Source organism: Lichenostomus cassidix, chromosome 1 (assembly GCF_008360975.1).
Source record: "Lichenostomus cassidix isolate B80296 chromosome 1, HeHo_3.0, whole genome shotgun sequence".
Lineage (NCBI taxonomy): Eukaryota > Metazoa > Chordata > Aves > Passeriformes > Meliphagidae > Lichenostomus > Lichenostomus cassidix.
The window spans coordinates 59102400-59128339 of NC_139479.1; the positions used below are offsets into that span (position 1 = coordinate 59102400).

A 25940-nucleotide genomic window follows, 5' to 3' on the forward strand; every position below is an offset into this window, starting at 1 on the left:
GGTGTGGTGGCCCTGGAAATGAGAACCCCACTGTGTCAGGCATGGCCCAACATCCGTGCTGCCTGTTCCACAGTGGCTATGCCGTGTCCCAGCTCCCGGCAGTTTGTCTTCACGTGCCCGTGGGACCACCCGGCCCCGCTGTGGGGGAACGCGGTGCATTTCAACACTCCATTTAACATCCAAAGGGTGCTAAAAGCCCAGTACTGAGCTCTCGGAGCCTTCGATGGGAGTGGGGCCAGAGAGCTGTCCCAGCACCGGGGCCTCGTCCCTGGCCCCCTCCCGGCTCGGCTCGGGGCAGGGCGATGCGTGAACAGCGCTGCTCCCTCCGGGGCGCCCCGCAGCACCCTGCCGGGCCCGTCGGGGCCACAGAGCCCGCACTCCAGTCCCGCACCGAGGCCGGCGGGGCCAGCCCGGGGGCCAGGGGAGGCGGCGTGTCCCGGCGGGGCAGGAGCGGCTCCCGGCGCTCCGAGGGGCTTTCCCCCCGCGCCGCGGGGCGCATCCTCGCCCGCCGGCCGCGCCGCGACGCCGACAGCAGGAGCGGCCGTAAACCGGCTTACGCCCAAGGCGATTTGCCCGTGATCCGCCGGGCTGCCCGGGCGGGAGGGGGCCGGGCGTGCGGGGAGCCCGGGACGGCGCGGCGGGCGGGCGTGCGGGGGGCGGGAGGAGGCGATGATGTGAGCGGCGCGGCAGCTGCAGGCCGGCTCCCCCGGGAGCCGGGGCTCAGCCCGGTGGCCGTGGGAGGGAGAGGAGCCGGGCGGGGAGGGAGGAGGGGGCCTGGACAGGGCCGGGGGAGAAAAGGGAGGAGCGGGGCCGGGGTGGGGGGAGGACGAGCGGCGCCGGGGAAGCGCTGCCAGCCGGAGCAGCGGCAGCGGCGGGAGGGAGGCGCAGCCCCTCGGACCCAGCTCCGCTGCCCGCCGGCGCTCTCCCCGCGGAGGTCGGGGACCTGCTGCGGGGTGATGGAGGAGCATGGGTACCCTTCCTATAGCGCCCGCAGCCCCGCCTGGGAGGAGCTGGTAGGTACATGCGTGCCTTGCCGTTGCACAGGCGTTTCCTACCCTTTTTCCTGCCTGTATTGTTCTGCCGGGGGGTCGGGCTATCATCCTTATCTGTGCCTTCCAGCCCACCCCCCCCTTCCCTTCTTCCGACCCCACTCCACGCCAAACCCCGCCGCCGGCGCTCGTCCCCTCCCCGCGGGGAGCGGGGGGGTGGGAGCCTTTCGCCCCCGCCGTGTCTGGCCATTTGCTGACGAGCTCGTCCCTCTGGGAGACGGGGAGTTCATTGCCCTTTCTGAGTTTCACTGCCCGGGTGGAAAGCCTGGGATTAGCACCGAGAGCCTTGCCTTCAACTTTGCCGAGGGGGGTGGGTTGGATGTTGACACCGTTAAACGCCTTCTCTTAAAACAGCAAAAGCAACGTGTCCAAGCAGCTTTGGGAGGAAAGACACTCAACACTTTCCCTCCCTTCTTCTTCTGTAGCTAGGCTGGGAATTGCTTTCATGGGTCGGCAATGCGGGACGGGGCTGGGGGTACCCTGCTGCCACCCTGCTTTGTGGGGTGTGGGGAAAGTGCGTGCCTTTGGGCCACTTCGAAGGGAGGGGAGTGCCCAAACTGGCCAGGAGGGAAGCTGAGGTGCGGTGCCTTTGCGGTTTGTTTAAGCAACTCGAAGACCCTCCTTCCAACCAAAGGAAATCATGTCACCGGCATCCTCAGCAGGCGATAAAATCAGATTTCCCTTTTCAGGGCAGTCTGGTCCCGCTCCTGGGCTTTTCTCCATTGTGCAAACACACACACACACACACACACACACACACACACACACACATCAGGCAGGGAGTGCTAAAAATAGGCTTTGGGTGGCTGCTTGGGAGATTTCAGGCTATCTAAGAGGTCAAGGCTAGGCTGCCTCTGGCCCTGAACTTGGTGAGGCAACATGAAGTGTGGACCCGTGCCACTGCCAAGCTCCCCTTTAGATGGCTGTACCATGTTTTGCTAACTCGTTTTGTTGGTCCAGGTTTTAGTTGTAAACCCAGTTTTAAAGAGCAGATGGGGGGAGACCCACACTTTGCGTGGCTTAGTGTGCACACTCTCAGGAAAGCAGCAGCTGAGCCCTGGAGATACCCACAATGAACTAAGTTCGCTTCCTTCCTTGATAGGATTTGTATCCCTCACGAATATATTTTTACTATCCTCATTTTTGTTGTTAAGTTGAACATCCCCCTTTGCTGCCCTTTGCAGTCCTCAAGCCCCGAAACTGTTGCCGGAGATGCAGTTGTGATAGGGAAAACAGCTGTATGTGTGTTCCGGTAACATGGAGCTGACATTGAAAGGATCAGGCAGGGGAAACCCGAGATTTTTGCCTGGAGAGATGAAGACATCGTGGGAGGAAGGCAGTGAAGTCAATTCCTGCGAATGTGTTATCCTATTAAACAGTGACATTTAAATTGCTGCCGTCATCCAAAACTCAGCTGAAACTCGGGAGGCAGATAGATTGCAGTCCCTCTCCACTTGGAAATGCAGAGTCCTGGCTGAAGCATCCAAACCCTTCTCCTTTTGTGCGCAGGGCTTAGATAAACAAGGAGCACTTTCTGCCTCCCCCCCCCCATTTCCCCCTCCCCCAGTAAGGGCCAGGATTTGGGTCATGTTTATCATTTCATCGCTGCATTTGTTAAAGAGTACATCCATGAATGTAGTTTTAAGGTTAACCACTGCACCGATTTCCTTTACAAGACTCTAATTTCAGCTGATCCACTCAATCCTTTACCTGGTAACCTGCTGGTAAAATACATGGTCTTTGTGGCAAGAGCCACATTGTTCTTTCCATCTGCTCATAAGCAGGCGTTTTATGATAATGGGGGCAAAGAGAGATTTAGGTGAAGACCTGAATGATGAAAGGGAAAAAAAAGTACACAAACCTCTCCTCCCCTGCTCTTAAACACAGAACAAAGAGCAGTAGGATAGGGAAAACTATTTATTGCAGGTTTTGAATCTTTGCAAACCAATAATCCATGTAAATTGTCTGATTATTGGGAAATGCTCTTGCTATAGCTGTTTTGAGAAATGAGTGATGGACATTAAACACAGGCACAAGTGCTTTGCCTATGAGGGTTGGACTTGTCTAAGTACTACTTCAAATTTCTATAAAATTCTTTCCTTAACTCACAGCAAACTTTTTAATGGAACAGCTCTTCCTGAATCCAATAAAAGTTGTGTAAGATCCCAACGTGGAGCTAAGAAAAAGTGACTTAAAATGTAAGGCTCACCCTGCATTCTTCCAAGAGTGGTTTGGTGACTTTGTAGTAGAAATGTGCATAACACATGACTTACAAAGCTCTAGACACAACTTTCATATATGATATGAGACCTGAGTCTTGGCTTTACCTTTCTCTTGAAATGCATAGTTAAGTCCTAACACATTTTTAAAGCAGCCGTTTATATTTATGACCTGTCCTGGTTTTGACCTATTCACTCTGAAGCATACAACATAGTTTAGTAGTTTCCTTGTAACTTACAGGTTATAGGGTTCCCTTGCCTAATCCCAAACCAGCCACAAGTGATGTAGTTACTTTCTTTAACAGTGGCATGGATACATGTTGTTATATTTTGGCTTCCTCTTAGCTAAGTAAGGAAGTCAAGAAAGAATAGTATCACTAATTCGATCTGCAGAGGCAGTTCAGAGAGGCAGATCTGAAATGAGCTTGCTCAGAGTGGGGAGCCCAGTTAAAAAACAAAGTTATCATTAACCATTTATTGAATCAGGAGATTCAATAAAATATTTTAAACATAATGAATAATGCATTGTTAACCTGACACACTATTGATTCAAATTCCTTCAGAACAACTTTCTCAGGTGAAGGATATAAAAGTACTACCCTTTAGTTTATAGATACCAAAATGACTTAGAGGAAAAAGACACATATATGCTTGTTACAAAAGGAATCAGTTTTACGGCTCAAATCAAATAGTGCAGTAATCTGCATTATAAACTATAATTTTCAGTGCAGCTAGACTGCATGTGTATTTGGATTTTTTCCTACATTACATATGCATTTTATCAATACATATCCTATTATTGGGACTCAATGTGGTTAAAATGTTCTCACAGTGTACATATGCATATAAAATCTATACAATATCACAGTGTAAATATGCATGTGTATATTGAACATAACGGGCAGCTCATCAGCTGATATTAATTGCCACAGCACAAATGATGTCAGCAGAGCTGGTTTTTATCAGTTGAGTATCGTCCTTTAAATGCCAACCTTTCTTTATGCTTTTTACGCCCTTGCCTCAGTTAGGAAATTTAAGGTCATTACTACGAAGTGTGAAACTATTAAGTGAAAGACAGAGCACATGCAAATATTTCATGTGTTTTTAATGGTTGCATACAGTCCCACATTGTTCAAGAGTCTGATTTGCAGAAGTGCAGTGGTACCATTTGTACCACAGTATTCATAGCTGTGGTCACTGAGCTGAAATGTGCTATCTGATATTTCTCATATTGAGTCTGACATCGATCACATGGGAGAAATTCAGCTGTGAGATGAAGGGATAGAAGTCAAGTTGCAAGTCCTTATTAAGGTGAACTTCATGGCTACCTGAGGCAGCCTTATCTGGAACTGGACGCTGATTATCTATTAATACCTCTGAAAAGAAGAAGTGGAAATGGTGAGATCTTTAAAACTGCCTTTGTGCCTGGGCAATGTATATGTTTGAAGAAACAACTTTCTGTGCTAACATGAATAACCTGTGTATTTTCAACAATGCTTAACGCTTACTTGGTTTCTCCATTTTGGAGAACTCCATAAACATTAGACGACTGCAGACTTTAGAACCTGTAATTTCACAGAATCCACTATGTACTTCACAGAAGCCACGTTCCCATATTCTCATTGAACTGTTCTTGAGGCACATTTCTTATCATTTACAGATTTAGGTTATTGCTACTAAAATCTTCACATTAAGTAACCTGAGAGAACATTCCTAGTACCTTTATTTTTTTCATAGCACTCTGAAGTTTACCAAGATGAAAGAGACTTGCTTGGAAGTGAAAGGCTGGTGCATTTGTTCCTGGTAACCACACTGTTGTGTCTGGACAGTCAGCAGTGAGGAAGATCACACTGGGGTAGCCCAGGTGAAGACGCATGGTGCAGAAAGTGTGCAGCAACTAGTGCTCATAGTTAATCTCCAAAAGTGAACAGAAGTTGAAGAATTGCATTTATTCTAACAGTAATTACTATTGTTCTGCAGCACTGTTTAATTCAGTTGAATTAAATGTAGTCAGTCTTGCTTGTGTTCTGTTAGCATCAAGTGTTCCTCAAACCACAGTTACTATTACATGCAATACATGTTAACATTAATTAGGAAACTATGTCTTGTTGTCCCTTTGTGATATTCAAGTGACATTTACCTTCAAAAGAATTAAGGAATTGCAGTGAGACATGTTCTGGCATAATTTACTATTCCCGAAATTAAGATGGGGAAGAGGAAGACAGGAGGGTGGAAAGACGAAGTGTCCATACACATCATGCTTCACTATCCTTCTTCCTTGCTGTGCCTGAAATTAATTCACTGAGAGCAATGCATACTTGCATCTGCTCAAGTCTGACCCCATGTTTTTGAACACTCCCTCTCAGGTGAAGAGTGAGACAGGACAGAATTAGTCCTTAGTTTCACAATTATTTTGCAATGTGGTATTAATGGTAGGATTTAGACCTTATTAATATTCTAATAGGGCATGTAGGTAATTTGACCAAAATTCCTTTAAAATAAAACTTAATCGATATTTTGACTTTTTAAATGTTACTTTTGGTAATTTTCAAATATAACCTCTAGAAGTGGTCCTATGTGGAGGTGGGTAGTGGAATCGTATTTGAAGCAGTAACACAGAAATAAGCATCAAGAACTCCAAGGCTTCATGGAAATATTTGCTTTCTCCTACACTACTGGAAATAAAAGTCCCAGTAAAAGAAATGGGATACCCTGGACTATATGAAATTCAGACTGTGGCAAGGTGTCTGCAGTGTAGAATAGATTGTTTACTTTTCCTTATTAAATGCTTTGTATTTAGGCACTCTGGCATTATATTAGCATGTTAAGAGATGTCAGTTCCCTTTCTGGAAATATAAATAGAATTGTGGGAATACAGAAGCCACAAGTATTGATTGCTTTCTTATGTTTAATCCGGTCCACGCAGTTAGGAGTCGTGTGTTTTATTTAGTATTGCTGTGATTTAAATACTTATTTTGAACACTGACTGCATACAAGCCACAATAATTTCGAAGTCCCACAATTCAGAACATGTGGTGACATTTCGAGAGCGTGCGAGCTGCCAGATCTGAGATGAAAAGGGAAAACTGACCCTTTCTTTCCCCAGAAGTAAGGGCTGCTCTTTCACAAAGACAAAAATGAATAAAATAATAAGTAAGCTATTAGGAGAAAACCACTGGAAAGCAATAGACGCATTTACTAAAACTGTCCAAGGCTTTGGCGCAGATGGATAATTACCACGGGGCTGACCGGCTGGAGGAATAGCATCCAGACAAGGAGCCCATCGCATCAGATGCCGTCCGTCCAGTCCCGAAGAGACACCCTGCGCTCCAGGGGAGAGCGGCACAGCGCTCGGCCGGCCCGGGGCAGGGGCAGGGGCAGGGGCAGGGCACGCCACCCGCAGCCGCCACTTGCGCTGTCCCTGCGTTCCAACTCGGCACTCGCTCCCCGCCGAGGCTCACCCGGTGCCACAGCGCGCACGGCGGTGCGGGGCGGGGGCGGCGCTCCTCCGGTGCCGCGTCCCACCTTCGGGCCACGCCGGGACCTCCGAGGAGTCCCGGGCAGGTGCGGGGGCGCCGGGCGCCCTCCCCGCTCCCCGTCGCCCGTGTCGCCGCCCGGACTCGCCTGGGCGCTCACCTGCGGGGCGGGCACGCTCCTGCCCGGGGCGGCCCGGCCGGCACCGGCGCCCTCTGGAGCTTGCGGCCGCCCCGGGCGGCTCCCCGTCGGCAGGGGCGCGGGGGGCCGGGCCCGTCCGCCCGGCTCCGCCCGCCCGCGGGTGGCCGTGCCCCGGTCCCTACGAGCGGGCGGAGGCGGCCGGCGCGGCCCGCGGCCCTCGGCCGTGCGAGGGGGCGGCGGAAGATGGCGGCCGGGCGGGCCGCCCCGCTCCGCTCCGCCAGCGCCCGCCGCCCCGGCTGCCGCCGCCGCCACCGCCCCCGGGCCCGCCCCCCGCACCGCCTCTTTCCCCACCCTCCCGGTCGCCTCCTCCTCCTCCTCCTCCCCGGGGAGGGGAGCGGCAGCGGCTGCCCTGGCTGAGCCGGGCTCGTGTGCTTTCTCTCGGTAGGAGTCCGGGAAGATGGCCGGGGCCGAGTCGGGGATGAGCGGCGCCGGGATCCCGCAGCAGCCCCAGCCCCAACCCCCGGCGGCGGCGGCGGGGCCGGCGGACGAGTCGTCGGACAGCGAAGGGGAGCACGAGGGCCCCCAGAAACTCATCCGGAAAGTGTCCACCTCGGGCCAGATCCGCAGCAAGGTAAGGGGGGCAGGAGCCGGCCAACCCCGCCGCCTTCGCGGCCGGTTTCTCCATCCCCATCCCAAAGAGGGGCTAGCCCGGAGCCGGGGACGGCCGCTGCATCCCGCCCGCATCCCCGGGAGAGACGGCGGCAGGCGGGGGGGTGAGGCAGCCGTGCCTCTTCCTTCCTTCCTTCTCCCCTCCTCCCCGTCCAGCTGTTGCGTCCACATCTGTCCCCGGCTGGCAGGAAGAGCCCCCCGGGGCGGCGGGGCTCCGCGCGGCCGGAGGGGAAGCCGCCTGCCCCGGCAGCCGCCCTGCCCTGCCGGGCGTCCTGGGTGTGGGGGAAGCTGCGGGCTGCCTCCCTCCCTCCTTCCCTCCCTCCTTCCCTCCGGCTCCTCTTCCTCGGCGGCGGGCACCGCTGCCGCGGGGATCCCGCCCTGCCACCCCGCGGCGCGGGTGGGCTGGCTCAGCGAGCCCTTCCTCACCACTTTCCATACCCGCCACCCACCCTTTCTTGTTCGCCCACGGTCCCGGGGGCCGCCGCCGTGCGCCCCGCCGGAGCGGCAGGCACCGAGCCCGCGGTGGCACGTCGGGCTCCCCTTCGGGAGCGGGAGTGCCGCCAAGGAGGGAAAGGCGGCTTCCACTTTGAAAGGCACCTCGCGGAAAGAGAAGTAAACTTATATACATTCTCGCTCGTGGCACTGGATGTGTAAAGCAGCTGTCAAAATTTTAGGTTAATGCAGTTTATTGGCTATCTCGGGCTGCCGAAGCTGTCCCGGTGGAATTAACTTTTTTTCATAGATGGTGTATTTATTTAATTCTTTTTCCCATGTAAAATCAACAAGCAGGCATTTGAAAGCATAAAAATAGTGAAACAGACTTACTTTCTGTGTAGAAGGATCCCATGACTTTCTACAAAGCATGGTCCACAGTCAGGGATGGGGTCTGTACAACAGCCCATCGGGGAGAGCTTACTGATGCAATGATTTCCAAGATCAGGGTTTTTCCTGGAAGTGTCTTTTGAGGGGCAAAAGACTCCATGCAGGCCTGGACTGATCACACTTGGGGTTTCATTTCTACCCAGTGGGTCATGTGGCATTGTTTTTTTTTACAGAGCACCCATTAAAGATAGTAGTTTGTGAAATCCTGTCGAGTTGGTGCTTTTCTTCCCTTGGGCTTTTGCTCCATGCACTGCGTGCAGAAGGCAGCCACCTTTAAACAGAAAGCATGATTGTTAAACAGTAATGTTATTCCGTTATGTGAGGTGGAAAGCAGCTTTTTCCTGAAACCTCCTAAACAAGATGTGTCATTCCGTTTTATTGCTGAATGTTAATTTTGCATTTGCAGATGTTAGGCCTGGCTGAAAGGTTACTATAGTAAATAACATACAACTGTTGCATCGCGTTGGAAACGTAGTCCTACACAAACTTTCAGCTATAACACCCTTCTGTGTGGCAGTCTTCAAAACGTTTTAAAAGTTACAGAGCATGATGCCTTTATTAGCTGCAGTGATATTAAGTGCATTTGAGTGTTTGCTCTCATAGAGGTTTATACTTGCATGAGGAAAACATGCCTATTATGAATGGTATTGACACGGGTTTGTGAGATTGAGATCCCAGCCAGTTCTTGCCAACTGTTACAGATGGGTGGGATATTCTGTATCTGAAGGCTGTGAATGAATGCTAAGTTGGGATCGCCTGAAGATATAACACAGCTCTGCAAGTCTTCTTTTGCTTATCTTAGCTTGAGTCTCAGTTCTATTTCTGTAAATCAGATATATATAGGAAAAACTGACTGCTGACATAATTGGAGTCAAAACGTTGCTTTACTGGTTGCAATTTACAATAATATGCAACTCCGAATAGAAACATCTTTCTTTCCATTTAATTAAAAGTGATATATCATTGTTAAAGATGAGACCCAAGTTAAATAATTCAGTAGCACTTTATTTTATAACTCACAATGCATTATTTAAAAGTAGCTATATTTAGACAGACAACTCCCATTTAGTTTAAGGGTGTTGTATGTTTGCTGTTGTAGTAGTTGGTGATCAGTGGTTACATGAAACCACTAGAGCAAGGAACATCAGGGAGCTGCTCTTTTACCCAGCTAGTCCCTTTCATTCAAATTAGATTTGTTAAGCTTCACTTACTTGGTGGATGTGTTTGTAAGCTAAGGTTTTAATTAAATGGATTTGGTTTGTCTTACATCTAAGAATAGACTTTTGAGAGTACCCAAAGCATGTATATTACATTTATCATTGATGCATGTGGGCCATTTAGGACTGTGCTATTTTTCTCTGGAGGTTGCTTATTTACTTACTTGAAGCATTTCAGCAACGTGGTATTGATTCCTTAGCTCAGAACTATACCCAAAAGTCTCTGCTGGTAATTGTTTTTATTTTACTTAAGGAAGATGTTATTTTTAGATGTTTTGGTACAGTTGATCATTTGTGAAAGCTACCATATGGTGATACTTTGCAGATAGAATCACTCAGGAGTGGATTTTTTTAACGTGTGTATAACAAGATTTAGCAAATATATGTGCAAGAACAAACCCCTTTCACTAGCACAAGCATAAGCCTAAAAACTTGTAACATCTGTAGTGCTCAAAGGGAGTTTTTAATCTTTGCCCTTTTCTTCCTAAATAAAAACAATTAATTATTTAACTCAGGGCAGGGGGTGAAGAACAGAATGAGAATATGGAAAGCGAGAATACCGTATTGACAGTTGTAATTACACCAAAGTTTATTGCTTGTTTGTGATACGCTAATGATAGGCTCACAGTTCTATTTAGAAGACTGTTGTCCAGTTTTCCCATAGCTTACCCATATTGGATGGCAGCTTCCTTGGCAAGCTTGATTTCAGTGGAACTACTTTTACAGTCAGCTGCTGAGAGAAACATTTGGCAATATGGCCAGACATCATTGTGACTTCCGTTATGGGTGTAGGTTCAGTTTATGCATATCTAGTCTTTACATTTTTAGAGTACTTTAAAGGACTGTCAGTGTCAGTATGTGGCTATTGTTAATTACCCCAAACAGAAAACTTGAAGATCAACCTATGTTGGTGTCTGCCAGCTAGAGGAGGAGAGAACAAGTTGTGGTAAAGGGCTAAACTATGCTTTGCGACAGCATGTTGTGTGTCACCAGGAGCTGTTTGCTAAAGCCCCACACTTGGCTGTAGAGTGACGCTGTAGTAGCAGTAGGTACCTTTAGGGCAGTCGGGACCAAAACTGATTAGGACTTCTGTGAGATTAAAGCTAGTGCCTTTAAACCTCATGGTGGAAGCTTTTGCATCTGTGGAGTTTGTATGTGTTCCGTGCAGGAAATGCTAGTTAATAAATAGATGACAGGTACCCTGTGAAGTTTTGAGCAGTTGTGAGCTAAAATCCCTAATGGAAACAATCCTTGGTTTTGCATTGTCTGCTCATCTTTCCCCCCACATTTTGGGAGATCTGAATATTTAGTACATCAAAAGTGTCTTGGTAAAAAAAAAACAAAACCAAATCCAAACATTTTAAGAATATACATTTTGGTTTTATGAGAACTTTGGAAAACTGTAGTCAGACAGTTTTGAAGCAGTATATATGATGGTACTGGGTTACAAACAGGGTTATATTGGAGATTGAAGTAATGGAAAGTTTTCCGTGCGTGTGTTAAACTTGGCTTCTTCATTTTTAAAGATGCTGGTTAAGACAGGCAGAGTCAGTGCCTTCCTTAAACAGATGACTTCAGTTCTTGGGGCTACAGCCTGAAAACTGCCTGTCATCAGTTGGCTTCTAGTTCCTTTAAAGTTAATCACTGTAGTGCAATGTACATTCCTTGAAAAGATGGCCTTGCTTCAGTTCTTTATTGCAGGAACATATTGTAGAAGGGAAGGTTCAAATTAAAGCTCACACTTTTCCTCTTTAAATTCTTCTCACCTTGAGGATCAGGACAAGATGAATAAATGAAATAATCCCTGGATACTTGGAAATAGAGTTGTCAGATGAGCACAGTTACAGTTCCCACTTGTCTTGAGTACTCTGTAAAAAAGTGGATATGAAGAATAGCACTTTTATCACTGACCTGGCTTCCTACTTAACGGGTCCATGTCCAGTTAATGCAAAAGCTCTGTTGGATATGTGTTTTGCTCTCAAATCTGCATTGGGTATCTGGCCTGTGTTTATTTTTGGATGAAGCAGACATTCTGGAGCAGAAAGCATAAATCAGGAAATGCAAGAAAATGTGGTGTATTGAGCAAGATAAATACACTTGTAAGGTATGTGGAACAAAGCTTTCTTCCTCTCCTTTACCCCCAGTGGTTTTTGTTAGTAATGAAATTGCTGTAACATGGGAGATGTTCAGAAGCATGAGTGTGTTATGATTAGTGGAGATAATATGATGTTGCTTAGTTAAATGGCGAGAGTTGTTACTTGAATTTTCTTATCTGAGTTACTAATATATTTTTTGAGAGACCTTAAATCATTATTGAGTAATAAAAGTAAATTAATTCAATTCCCCACTGTGGTTTTATTTGCCTTAGAGGATAACACCAGCCATTTAGGAACTGAGCCTTCAAAAAGTTTCTAACCTTTTCCATATGGTGACATTTGACAGTGCCAAGTCCCAGCAGTTACTTCCTGTTTGTTTCTGGTATACATTTCTCTCAGATTAGCTAGCTTGTTAATTCACCTAAATGTGTAGTGCTGTGAGTGATACCTGCATCATTCTTTGCAATGTAATCTGCTTTGCTGCGTTTTTATGGTTCCCAATTTACTCAACTAAGTAGTGGTTCGTTCCTTTCTGGTTTAGGAAACATGATTTATATGCACCAGAAGTTCTCAGGACAATGCCATGGTGGCAAAGTTTACCCCAGAGGAGATCCTTTATATGCCTTGGGATTATGTGAATCTGCACGGCTTCAAAATGCATTGTAATTTGTAATGTATTCTTCAACTGCAGTAATATGAATAACGACACCAGCAAGGAAGTGCACAGCAATTGTCCTCAAGTTCTTGGCACCTGGCAGTGTTCACAGTAGAGAGTGAAGGGTGCTGCATGATAACTGTCTTCAGTATTCATATTTTCCATAATTTTCATTCTGCAATTAAATTGGTTGTACTGTATATCCATCTGTAGTAAAATATCTCAGCAACTTTTTTTTCCCCACAACTATTGTAAAATCTGGCAAATTTGTTTCTCTTACCACATCCTGGGGACTTTAACCTAGTTTTAAAGTGAAATATTTATTAGTGTGTATTCCTGATACATGCAACACACGTATGTATGTGCAGGGCAATGTATGTAAGTTGTCATATACATATATATATTATTCAGTTCTAGAGTATGCCTGGATGAAGCAAACCGGTTTTTAGCATGAAATGGTGTGCAGTATTTGTTGCTTCTCATAATTGCTGTGTGTTTGCATAAGCTTTCAAAATAGAGTCCATTAAAGGAAAATTTCAGTCAAAGACATGATAGTTTGGGGAAGTTAAAAATGACTGAATGCACTGTATAGAAGTAAGCAGGGTTAGAATGGAAAGAGTTACACTATTTAAGGCACAGTGGTCATTACCACTCCAAATTCTGACGCATGTTTGTATAAAACTGAAGTGAAATCTGCTAAGGCATTTTAGTGATGCATGTATTGGCAAAGCTTGAATTGCTAGCTAAGGACCAGAAAGGAGGAGTCTGTAACATTTTTCAGTAGGTATTTGCAAGCAGGTCTTCAGAGGATGTTGCTTTTGGTCTTTTTTTTTCTTTTTTCTTTTTCCCTCCCTTCTGGGTACTATGTAGTGCTGTAAGATAACATGAATACACCTTTTTTTTTTTTTTTTTTTTTTCTCCAGCTGGCTGGTAAGCTGTGGCAGTGGAAAAAAGATAATCACACTTTCATCTTTAATGTAAGATTTTGGTTATTGTATGTTTTGTTCCAAGGAGCAGAAGACTGCTCTTCTGTGAAAAAGATTGGGTGAAACACATTGAGTTTATTTTGTACTTAAAGAGAATTTCTGTTTTTTAAGAAGCACAAGAAGAGACTTATTCAAGAATAAATGACAACTGGGAATCCCTTTCGAAGATGGCTTATCTTGTGAATTTCATGTGCAGAGTCCTGGAGACTCATAACAGCTATGCCAGAGCTCAAGAAAGGACTCTTCTATAAATGGGTCTCTATCCATGTAAGGCTATATAGATAATTTGCAAACATTTTGAATTGTTTCCAGCAGTTACGTCAGGATGCAGGATGCAAGACTGTTGTATGACTGCTGTATGACTACTGGATGACTAGCTGGACTAGCCAAATTGTTTTGGATATCTAAAGCAGAATACCTAGATTTAAAGTGATTTTGTATTTGAAGTAGCGAGTAAAAGAATAGTCTGTCTGGCTATCACAAAGCCTTTATCTGGAGGGAAGTATTGAAGTTCTCTTGACCAGCTGAAGACAATAAAAGGCAGCTTAGACTAATGTTCTTGCTCTGGAACACTCCAAAAGGCTATATTATATTTATTTATTTATTAATTGTTCCTCTCATTATATTTGAACTCTGACCAGCCATACTTCTGGTAAAGAGTCTATAGAAGAACATATGTAGTTTGTAGACCTCAAAATCTTAGCAAAACAAGAAGGTAATGTGTGGATTCATTGAAACTCAAAATATGAAGCTTTGGGTATAAAAGAATGCTCTGTAGTCATGCTGTTTTGGTTGTTTTCCTCTGACAGAGATAATTAAGACATAGTTTGATGTCTTGTGAGAGTACTTAGTAGTTTACTTGCAAAGGAACCACAAGACCAGTATTTTGTTCTGGTTGGCCATTAAATTTTTGAGATTTTTAAAATTGTTATTGGTAAAGTAGGGGGAAGTTATGTCAATACCTCCTTAAAGTTATTGAGAGCATGGCTTGCTTTGCTTGGTAGTTTTTTTCAGGCAGATACTTTGGTATCTGAACTTTGTCTTTATTAAGAGAGAGAACTCTTTCTTTCACATTTTTATTTGCCACCTTCTTGCATTACTGTTTTATCCTTTCCCCTCTGGCCTTGGAAAAATCATTTTCATTTTCCAAAATTTTCTTTTAAAAAAACCTCAGAACCTAAGGCTACTAAAGTGCTAAAGAACTACTACTAAAGTGTAGTACCATAGCTGGATAATATGAAGTTCAAGCCATGATTCTCAATTTGCTCGCAATGGGAAAAAAAAAAAGGAAAAAAAAGAAAAAAAAAAAAGGCCTGGCTGGAGGGCATCCATAAATTATGTCCACCATATCATACTGAAAAGAAGCCTCATTCTTTCTTAATGTAAACATTGCATTTATCACAGCAAACAAGCTTAATGCTGACCCCAAATAAATATTATTTCATTGATATGCTAAAAATAAGACCACTATATTAGATGCTATTTAAAACTAATTAAGAGATTTATTCTAGCACACCTAGAATGTGCACATACTGAGACACTTCAGTTGTTCTGTCCACTTTTATGTGACTAATTACTTCTTAAAATTAAGATGATGCTTAAGTGCTCATTGGATGTGGGCCATAAAAATTTCATACATAGAGTCAGATTATAGTTGACTTAAAAAAACTTTTACTATGTAGGAATTATCATGATATATTGCACAATTATGAAAAAAGAGCAAGTAATTTATTTTTCCAGCCAAGTTTTTTGTTTGACTAATGTCCCTGTTTAGGAATATTTCATCACTTAGATACTGAAAGCACATTAACAAAACCTGAGCTGTACTCTTGGGAGAGTTAGCATTATTGTAATGAATTCAGCAAGCTTTTACGTTTGATGATAATTTATTTGTTTATTAGATGGGCAGCATGAGATTCATGATGATCTGGACAATTCATTTCCTTGCCTTTAAGCGCTTGGGGTTTGCAAATTGTGTGAGATCGCACTAGTTTATTGTCACTTAGCAACCTGAATAGGGTTTTGAAACTGAGTAGTAGCTTGTGGGTGGCAAGTCTCCCTATATATTTTCTGGGTGGGAAGCAACAGGAGTGCCTCTGTGGGCAGCCGCCAGGAGGATGTGTGTCCAGTGCTTGCCAGGGTCTTTCTAGATGTGCTCGCCGAGGAGAGCTGGCTGTGCCCTCAGTGTCATTTTGCACTGCTGGCATAGTTCCATGCTGGGAAGATCTGCTGAGGTTTTTCATGCCTGCAGAGATTTAAGTGGTTCTAAAGGACAGTCATGCTGCTCTGGTCAGTTATGTCCTGTTGTGTGGTTGCTTAAATTTAGTAACTGAGTTTGAATGGCTTCAGTTTGACTGTTGGTAGTCCTTATTACTGCTGTGATACTCTGGAGTGAGAGGAAGGTCAGAGGCATCTCTGCTTGTGAGAAGGGTGGCTTGCTCTGGTTCAGCTAAGGATGTTGGTAAGGATCAGCATGTCTATCCAGCAATTCCAGATGCCCGTCAGGCAGACTTCTTTCCTCCCTGTGCACACTGTCTGTTGACCGTGAGGACGGGAACCTACTTCTGTGTTTGTTTCAACGCTCCCATAGAGACATCTTGCTTTGTGCTCTCTCCCTCCTTTCCTGCCTACTGCTGTCACAGTTTCTTCACGAATTTGAACAGAGAAAGGGTGACATCCCTTTTCCTTTTAGTCTATGCCTCTGCAAGATTTCTCCCAGTAGTTCCCATAAAGAGAGGACCTTCCAAAGACCATAAAGTTTGTTGGGCGTGGAGTCTTGGAGAGAGTTCAGATATGAGTTTGCTCCTTTTAATACTTTCACCGTTCATTGCCTCCTCCTTCAGTGGTACTGATCAATCCTGGGAGCAGATGGTTCACTGTGGAGCTATTGACTTGAAAATTAATGCACCCTTTCTGCTGATTTTTCAGCTATTGTCATTTTTTGCCTGAAGCGTCAGGGAGCTTCACATGAGTTACTCTCTAGACAAACATTGATTGGCCTCAGTCTCAGAGAACTATTAAAGTGAAAAGGAGAGCACAAATAGTAAAAGGGGGTTTGTGAGTCAAGGATCCCATCACTGAAATATGGTGGTGTTCATGGTGAAAACAGTAACTTTTTTTCTTGTATATAATGATATATTTGTAATACATTGATTCTGCCTGGCAAGAATGCAGAGGGGATGCAGATCTGCAATACGGAGCTAGTGTGATTTAGAACCAATGTTTCTGATTTAATCTGAATTTTTAAGGATGTAAAAAATATTTTTCCCATTAATACAGCTTCTCATTACAGACAAAAACGGGAATAACTTTCAGAACCATCTATCTGATGTTGTTAAACTTGATTTTCTTTTCTCTGAGTGAACTTGTTTAAACAAATCTCCATATAACCTGAATATGAGGGTTTTATAGTAGCTCAGTTGATTGCATCTTGGTAATTTGGTAATTTTTTTTTGGTAATTTTTGTTTGGTAATTTTTTTTTTTTAAATGGATGAATGTTGGGCTAATAAACATGATTCTGTGGTGCTTCTGGAAGCAAATAAAGCGCTTTTACTTGTACAGAGTCCACTGGTTAACATTTTGTAGAGAGAACAATCACCAAAATGTGCCTCAGAACTATGTGCAGGTGAGATAAAATTTATACCTGAGATGGTTTACTGCTTAGGCTGGTGGTCTCAAACCTTCCCTGATCCACTGGCATATAATATTTCAGAAATTTAAAAGCAGGTTGTACAAGTTATGGTCTGTGCTTATATCCTGTCTACTAGCGAACAAGTTTTTCCCTTGCCCAACTTGGTACTTCTATAAAAGGCATTAAAAAAATACTTCAGGCTTCAGAGGGTTGTCAGATTTCTGTCTATGCCTCTGATGCTGCATTGCAAGACTCTGTTCTGCTTCTTCTTCAGCATTTCAAAGGAACTTGAGATACTAGTAAGTACAGAACTTCTGACGCGCTCCTGTCAAAAGTAAGCTATTAAATGTGCTGGCAATGTCAAACCGTATGTTTAAAGACTCGTCAGTGCTTTTGTGTATTATCTCATGTTACCTGCTGTTGCCAGGTAAATGCAACTGCAGTGAATGGCTTTTTTTTTTTTTTTTTTTTTTTTTTAAGAATACATAGTCTTTATTCCAGTTTCCTTAAGCTTTGCATTTTTCCATAATTCTGATGGTACGTGTGTTTCAGATGATCTCACTTGCACAGAGACCAGTTTTTAGAGCTACACTGTTTAGGGTAAATAAAAAGTAATTTTTTCTTTTCATATGGTTGCTGTGTGCACCGTTGAGGAGGAGGTAAAAGGAATTAACATCATAGGTTCTACCTTCTTCCTCACCCTTCATCAGCCAGGGATCAGCTACCAACAGTTTTAGAAAGGGGTCCTATTTCAAATTACCCTTTGAGATTTTGATAAACCTGTGTCCCTGAGAGGCTGTCTCACAGTGAGGTGTTGGAAACAGCAGGGAAATCTTGTATTTTTCTATTTGAGTAAAAAGAAATAAAAATAAGTCAGAGCCAGGGCAAGAGGCATATGAGCTTCTGCTGAATTTTGTTACAGATGATTATACCTTTTCTTTGAAATATACCCCAAGGTTATTTGTAGCTTAAATTACTGTGTGTAGGTGTGAGAGGTTATAGAGAGGGACTTTTTATAGAAAAAAAATTATGAAAGTTGTTACAGGATCATAGTAGTAATATGAGTTGCAGACACTCTGGGAGGTCATGTGTCCCACCCCCATGCCCAGAGCAGGGACATTTTCAAGGCAACAGTTGGTTGCCCAGAGCCGTGTCTCTTTGAATGTCTTACAGATCAATAGAATATGGTTCCTGATTTATTACAAATTAAGCATTTTCTCTTCCTTTTACACAACTGTTGAGGATAACCGGTGTCTACTGAGGAAGATTTGTCTGATTAAATTACCTTCAGGAGCAAAAAACCCCCAAAACCGGCAACTTGAAGAAAAGTCTTTAAAAAAGTGCCATTCTTCTTCCCTCCCATACTGTGTAATGTGGGGCAGGAGTACAATGATGTGATTGCTGTCTATTTATAGATTCAGTAATGTGCCAGTGTACACTTATTTTACCTAATTAAGAGTATTCTAAATAACTTGTTGTTTGCATTACAGATACAGCTATGATACATGATTGCAGATCAATGGCATGGAATTATGTCACGGCTTATCAAGGTCTAAAGTCTTTCTCCTCCCTCTAAATGAGACCACTCTGGCCTGATTGCTTCTTTTGAAAAGTCTCCCTACTATGGCTGTGATTTATTTGCTGTGAGACTGTTTGTATGCAGATTTAGTTAATATTTGAAAGCTAGAATTTGAAGAGGGACTCAGGGTTCAGGGGAGCTGGGATGTGCTATAAAAGGAAATTGCAAGAATTTAAATGATTGCCCCTTTTATTTTTAAAATCTTGTTTGTTTCTGGTGTCATTCTGTATCACATTTAATGACCTAGGATTTGACAAATGTGCAGTTGATCAAGAGGCAGTTGAGGGTGCCTGGATAGTGCTACACTACTTTGGAAATTTGCTACACCATCATGGAAATTATGATACAGCTTTTCAAGCTGTGCAGTTTAGTTCATAGACTAGGTCTTCTGTTTGAGCCCAAGCTTCATCTTTCTTTTTATTTGACCTTCGACCGCATGAACTTTGTTGGTTGTTGCTAACATCACTAGTCAGTTTTACCGCAGCATATGGTGATGGAGAAATAGTGATTCCAACTCTTCTCCCCAAGGTGTTAAGCAATACTAAACCTCTGATTCTTGATGTGGGCAGAGTTTTGTCATGTACAGAAAAGCACTTCTGTGTTTTTCTTTCATTGAAGAGATATGTAATTTAAGCAAAAATAAATTTATGCTAAATTATATGAAAAAATATGCAGTATCCACAGGAAAAAAGTTGATAGCACTGAATTTTGCTTGAAAATTTTGATCAATGATTAGGGCCTAAGAATGTATGCAAGGTTGTATTAGAAACACATCTAAAATAACTTTTGTTCTTTAGGTGGTACACAGTGTATAAAATTATTATTCATCTTGATAATTGCAAATAAGGAAAAATGTTCTGACACCTAAGTTTTAATGGTGGCTTTTTAAAAATTACTAAATTGCCTTATTCTTAGATGGAAAGGTTGAAAATCACTAGTAGTATCTTATAATAGACTGAGTTTTTCTGTTCTTTAGAGCCTCCTAAATTTTACTGAATGTGAACTTAATTTTTGCTCTAGGGAGTGGAGCTTATGAGGTAATTTCTGTATATGCTATCTGAAAATTGCTTATTATTGAAATGAAAAAAAAATTAATTTTTTTTTACCAGTAAAGAGCATCATAGCATGTCTGTTAAACCTATCTCATTTTATATATCAGTAATAAAAACTATTTCTAAACTGAAACAAGAATATGGTCTTGCATGTTTTATTGCTCAGAGTTAATATATAGTGAAAGCTCATTTGAGAGTATTTGGGAATAAATGCTGCGCATCATTGCAGTCTCTTGGCAACCTGTGCCGAGTTCATTGCATATAGGCAAGCAGCTGCCTGAGCATTGGTGGGAGGTTTTTATCTTTGTTATTTTCACAAGTTGCATAGAGGAGAGTTTGATTTGAGATGTCAGCATCCTGGGATTTGAACAATGGGGATAGATAATGCTTAACGTTCCTAAAAGCTTCAATGTAAAAGAGTGCAGGATGCAAAGGGCACTCTGCACATTTCATCAGTGCAGTTCAAATGGAATTTAATGTGTGGAACAGCTTCCTTTTGAAGGTAGATCAAAGCAGAGGCAGAGGATTGTTTGCAAACAAGAAAGTAATTTAAGAACAGTTTTTTTGGGCAATGTCTCGGAGACCTGGAAGTACACATCCCAGTGAAGCTTAACTTGACTGTCTTTTTCAGTGACCTCTAAGTCTTTTGTTTTGGCCTTGACATGGTCATAATGTTGCTAATGAACAGGACTGTTCTTTCAGCTTCTAAGGGCATCTTCAAGTGTCATCACAGCCAACAGCAGCTTAAATGAAGGCTTAGTGAAGGAGAGGGTGTTCAGTGCGTCAGCAAAGAAGGACGTAGTACTTAAATCACATGTGTGTAAGCTCCTGCTTCGGACAGAGAACCAGACACACAAAAATAAGGAGAATCTGTGGAGTAGCAGTGAGAGTGAGAAGTGTGATTTTAGTGCTTCGTGCAGAGTTTTTAGTATGCACCTAACCTGTGTTCACAGTAAGCAGATCACACTGCAAAATTTTATAGCAAATAAGAAGCAGGACTTAAGTGCCTGTAGATTTTGCTGGCCTCTGCAAAAGGCACACATGTGTGCCTAGAAAAAGGGGCAGCTTGCTCAGCAAAATGACCTGTGGGTGTTCCATCTTCAGCATCGTACCAGGTATTGCTATGGGAATGGCTTTGTGACAGCTTTTCTCCTGGAAGAGAGGTGCTTACAGGACAGGCTTAATTCTGTGGGTGGATCTTTAAAGGGACAATATTGCCATCAGGACAGTGTTTGGTCTGTGAAACTTTTTGCTCTTTTTCTGCAGTCTGCAGCTTCTGAGTCACTCCTTGTTTGTTTTCCTTGTTTTCTTCAGGTGTGTCTCTTCCATGAATTTAGTATATTTCTAACTGCTGCTGTTGGAGGCCAAATAGTAAAGCATGACTGCTTGTCTTGAAAATCCAGCTACCCCTTTCCATCTTTCAGGAGTGAAATGATGTTCTAAGCTTTATATGTGTTTTGAGGATAAGAACTTACTTTGATTTAAAAAAAAAATATTACCCTAATCATTTGCTACACAATCAGGGAAGGTATAGTAGGCTAGTGGTATCAAAGGACTGGGATGTGTATGCAAGTTACTGGAAAATCTTTTGTAACTATTAAGAAATTTCCATTTTGCAAGACATGTGGTTCTGAAATGCATATTGTGATGCTATAATTATCTGTACTTGAGACTTGAACTTAAAATTTATCTGTCAAACTAGAAAGGCCAAATTATTTTTTTTTCTCTTTTTTCACTTTTTTTTTTTTTTCTTCTCTCAAATGAGCTTGGGGATTCTTCAGAAAACATTTTAATTCCTGAAGAAGGAAGTTATCACTCATAAATTGGGATGGATACTATATAATCTATTCAACACTAGTTTAAAATGCCTTTTGATAGTTTTCTTTAGTTGAATTGTGTACCAGTTAGTCATTATGTCAAATGCCTGTTTGACAGGCCTGTGCCAAACTGTTGGTTACAGTGGTGGGAAGGGGGGATACCTGCCATGGGTGAGCTGTTTGAAGTTGTTTTCTGGTTTTTTTGGCTTTTCTATAACAACTGGATAGCTTCAAAGGACTTGTGTTGCAGTGAACAGCAGGGTAGGGTGCTGGGCCATAGTGATGATCAGGTATGGCAGAATGCTGATCAACAGCTATTTTCTTGGCTGGGGTGAACATCATGACCTGTTGTGACAGCAGCAGTGTAGGAATCTGTGCTCAGGCAGGATCTGTGCTCATCAAATGGAGGTGCTATCTTTCAGCTTTGGTGAAACAACCAACCTTTTTGGGGTGTAATTGGATGCTCTCACCTTTCTTTTTTACAGCATGTAATTCACAGCTACTTTTCCTGTGAAACTGTGCCTCTGCATGTGGTGGTGATGATGATGATTATTTTTATTGTCTCATGGTTTACCACTTCAGCTGATAACATCAAGGAGGTGTCTGTCTGGAGGAGAGCAGTGCCATAGTGAGGTGCCCTAGGTAGCCCAAAATGAACTGCTTGCCTTCTGGATCCTGTGCAGCCCTCTTGGGCTTTGTTCCTAATGGAGCTAATTAGTTGGGGTATTACATCATGCTAAAGCAGTTATCTTGCTTCCAGTTCCAACGGGCTTCATTCAGCAGTAGCTCACATATCTCTGCAAAATACAGCATTGTATTGTTTAGGCCTGTCCCAAAATACTTGGAAGGAAAGATTTATAACAGGGTGGTCAGTTCTGCTTCCTTATTTGTTTGGTTTTTGCACAGTGGTGAATTAGCTCCTCAGTTTGGGGGGATATCTTCTATGCTTCTTGCAGGTCTCTTTTCTACTCCTCCTCTTTTCTGGTCTTTGTTTGTGTCACCACCAAACTCACCTTTCTGCATCCTAACCAGCCCTTGGTGTTTTGCTCCTTTACTCAAAATAATGATTGCCCTAGGAGTAGCCTGCCTTCCCTTCTCTCTGTTCTTACTTAGGAGCATGGTATCTGAAAGATTACATGAGGAGGGAGAGGGAATTGTGTGCTTCCACTTGATCAGGAGAAGAGAAACCAAAGCCTTGTATGTTCTGTGTAGGAACAGTATTTGCCTTTTCCTTATTGTACCTGCATGGTACAATGAAGTACCACTAAGCAATGTGCAGCAACACTCCAGAAGCATCCTGATAATCACCTTACTTCCTTCAAGATCTGAGATCAGTGGAAGTGGAAAATGGCAGGGGGGTCGGACCTAGATAATCTTTAAAGTCCCCTCCAACCCAAGCCATTCTAGGACTCTTTGATTCAATGAAGAACTGTCTCCTGTTTTCAGCCTCTTCATTTCTTTTGTGATCTGTGTCCCCAGCAAATAGTTATTGTAAAGCTGAAGTGGAAAGAGATTCCAAGTGCTCTAGTCCAGATAAAAATGCCAACACTTTGAGATGGTCTAATCAGGATCAGAACTTCCCTGGTACAGAATTTTCCAATGTGTGTTTGTTGCCTTTTTTATTTGTTTGGTTTTTAATCGTCCATTGACCTAAGAAATACAGTTATTGTAGCTAACAATACTGTTATAACACACACTGACAAAATCCAGATAACTCAAAGTTGGGCTGACACTTGATCCTTTACTCATACTATTGTTCCATAATATTTTTTCCTCCATGACATCATGAACTATGAAAGTGCCAACATTTTTTTTTAACTGCTTAGCCTTTTCTTCCTTCATGCTATAACCTTTATGTTTAAAAATAACTTTTTTCTCTTTTTAAAATCTTTTTTTAAAGTAGTGTACATTTCAAGAGGAACCTGGTGGCCATGTGAGAATGTTTAACATCTGTGGTAGTTTTACCACCATGTATTCCAAGCAGTTGTCACACGCATTTATCTGCAGGGGGTACAATGACATTTTTCTCAGCAGCTGTATCCATGACAACAACTGGGAAGGTCCATGCCTCCCCTTTAGTTGTCAGAAGAATGTGAATTCTTACCTTCCTAGTGAAAGGCCCAGAAGTACAAGCTGTGCAGTTTGAATCGTGGCATATTCTCTTCAGTTATTCAATAATGACCACTCCCAAGTGTTTCAGTATCAAGAAAATATCAAATTAAAACACACGTACCCACATGTATGGAGAAAAGAGCAAGTGTCTGTTTCATGACCTGCTGTAACCAAGGAGGAATTGTGGAAGTGTTTGAAAAATGAGGGTACTCAGGAAGTTTATTTTATTTTCAGTATGGAAACCTGTACAAGGTATGTAATTTAAACACTTAAGTTTGGAGATACACGGAAGAGCGTATCATTATGAAAGGCATTTTTGTACCACAACAGAACCATTCTCCCTGTGTGCCTAACAGTCAAAGTTATGCCCGAGTAGTGCATTGTCTGTCTGTCAATGTCATCTTTAAATCCAGTGAATAGTATGTGAAGTGGTACAGAAGTAGTTGTTGGGTCAGCTCTTCAAGAACACTCAGCATCCAGCAAATCCAAAGTGACTTATTTACATGCCTAAATGGGAGTTGTTGATGCTGAATGCTCTTGAAAATCTGAGAGTGTTTAAAGCAGTCTGTTATCATGAACAGAGCAGAAGTTGGAGAATAAAACAAAGGGCCTGGGTAACTTTATTTTGCCTTAAACAGAAATCTTAGTTCAAGGACAAAGCCCGTATTCACATCCTGCTAATAGATAGGCTGCCAAAAAGCAGTGATTTCTTAGGAGATGAGATTTTGATTGCTTTGAAAATGAAAGTAGAAGACTTACTGCTTTGAGACACTTAACATCCATTTTGACACCTCTTCATGTACTTTGTATGCTGTTCTTACAAGTAGTTTCTGGACCTCCAAGAAGAGCCAACTTATACCAGGTTTTCAGACCATTTGTTGCTTTAAGAAACAAGAAACACTGTGACAGATGGTAGAAGTATTTAAATTGATTTATTAATAGTTACCTGTACAAATATTGTCTGTTTTTTCCTCAGATGAATGGGAGTGTGTGGAACAGGACAGAAGACAGCTTGCTTACTGTTTCCTCCCTTTTGCTTCCTGGTGAGGGATGGGGAGGGGAAGGGGAATTGGTACCTTTAGTTTTTGGTAAATTGCAGGAGAACAGGAAAGGCATAGAAGTGATGGAAGGAGATGGAAGGGCTTCTGAAGAACATGTTCAGTTGAGGAAAGCCCTGAGAATTGCCAATGTACAAAGCAAGAGATCTTCCTTTACCTCTTTTTAGGTAGTTAGGTAGAAGTTTGTATGCAAACCTTTTAAATGTTTCATTTGGTAGTTCAGAATTTTCACTATTTATAGGTTTATTATGTGTTATAATGAAGTAGTATTTCTTGGGTTCAGAGTTGTTTTGTGCCTTTTGCTATGCTCACCTGAGGGAAAAGAAGATGGAGGCTGTCTGGCTAATGGTTCTGTAATGCCACCAAACCTCAGTTCATGGCTGTTCAGGCTGAGATCAAAAGCTTTTTCATTCCCAGGCAAGAAGAAGAAGAAGAGGCAGCTATGACAAACTCAGGAATCCCAAAGGGCAACCTGGATCCTCTGCTAGAGAGAAATCATTCCCCAAAAGAGAGAACAGCATGTCCAGAGAGGCTGTTACAAAGCCATTACATGGAAAATCTGTCTGTTTACACATCAGTGCATGCATAAGCCTGGCTTATCTGGTGATATATTGGAGAAGTTGGAGGCAGGATAGAAGCCCTTGGGAAGGGGAGAGATAGCCAGATTTGCATGGGCTTTGGAGTGGAATAAAGAGAGGTCTTTTCTGCCTCATTTTGGAACTTCTGAACTGTTCCATGAGAGGAAGATCAAAAGGCTTCTTGCTGGAAAGGATGTTGGGATGATGTCTATTTTGTTTTGAGCTCCCAGACTACCAGCGAAAGGCTGCAGTAGATCTGCCCCAGAGATTCAAACCTCAAACCTTTAATCTTTTCTTGTGAACAGCTTCTTGTGATTTTAGTGGATGAAGTAAGTAGATGTTCTTAATCTGTACAAATTCATGGGTGTGATAGAGAATATGACCCTCTTATCCTTGCAGGAAATAAAGAAAGCCTTGGAAACCAATTAATTGGAAAAGCAATTAAAATGAGATCACTTCTCTTACATGAACATAGTTGCCTCTAAGAGGACTTTGATTTTGCAAACAAAGGTGGCAGGGTAAGAACTGTCTGTCCTTTTTGAAATCTCAATTGCTCGAGTAGCTTATTGTTATGGGACTTGCGAAATGTCCATAGTCCTGGTTATGTGTCTACAGACACCTTTTCCTATTGGAAGTGTTCAAACAGAAGAAAAGAATGTATGGTAAATGTCAATGAGTTTTCAATAATACGACCCCAGAGAATGACCTCTGGATGGGCATCTGC

The 25940-nt window shown here is 43.0% G+C and overlaps 1 protein-coding gene across 2 annotated transcripts in view; it reads left to right on the forward strand.

Moving 5' to 3' along the window:
• The first annotated feature begins 825 nt into the window (after positions 1-825).
• Positions 826-25940, forward strand: part of DGKH (diacylglycerol kinase eta) — a 157139-nt gene continuing 132024 nt past the window's right edge. For both annotated transcript variants that reach the window (XM_085059159.1, XM_085059165.1), the window contains exons 1-2: positions 826-1013; positions 7329-7514. In XM_085059159.1, the coding sequence (XP_084915285.1) occupies positions 957-1013; positions 7329-7514 (243 nt within the window). In that variant the 5' untranslated portion in view covers positions 826-956. The remainder of the gene's footprint in view (positions 1014-7328; positions 7515-25940) is intronic.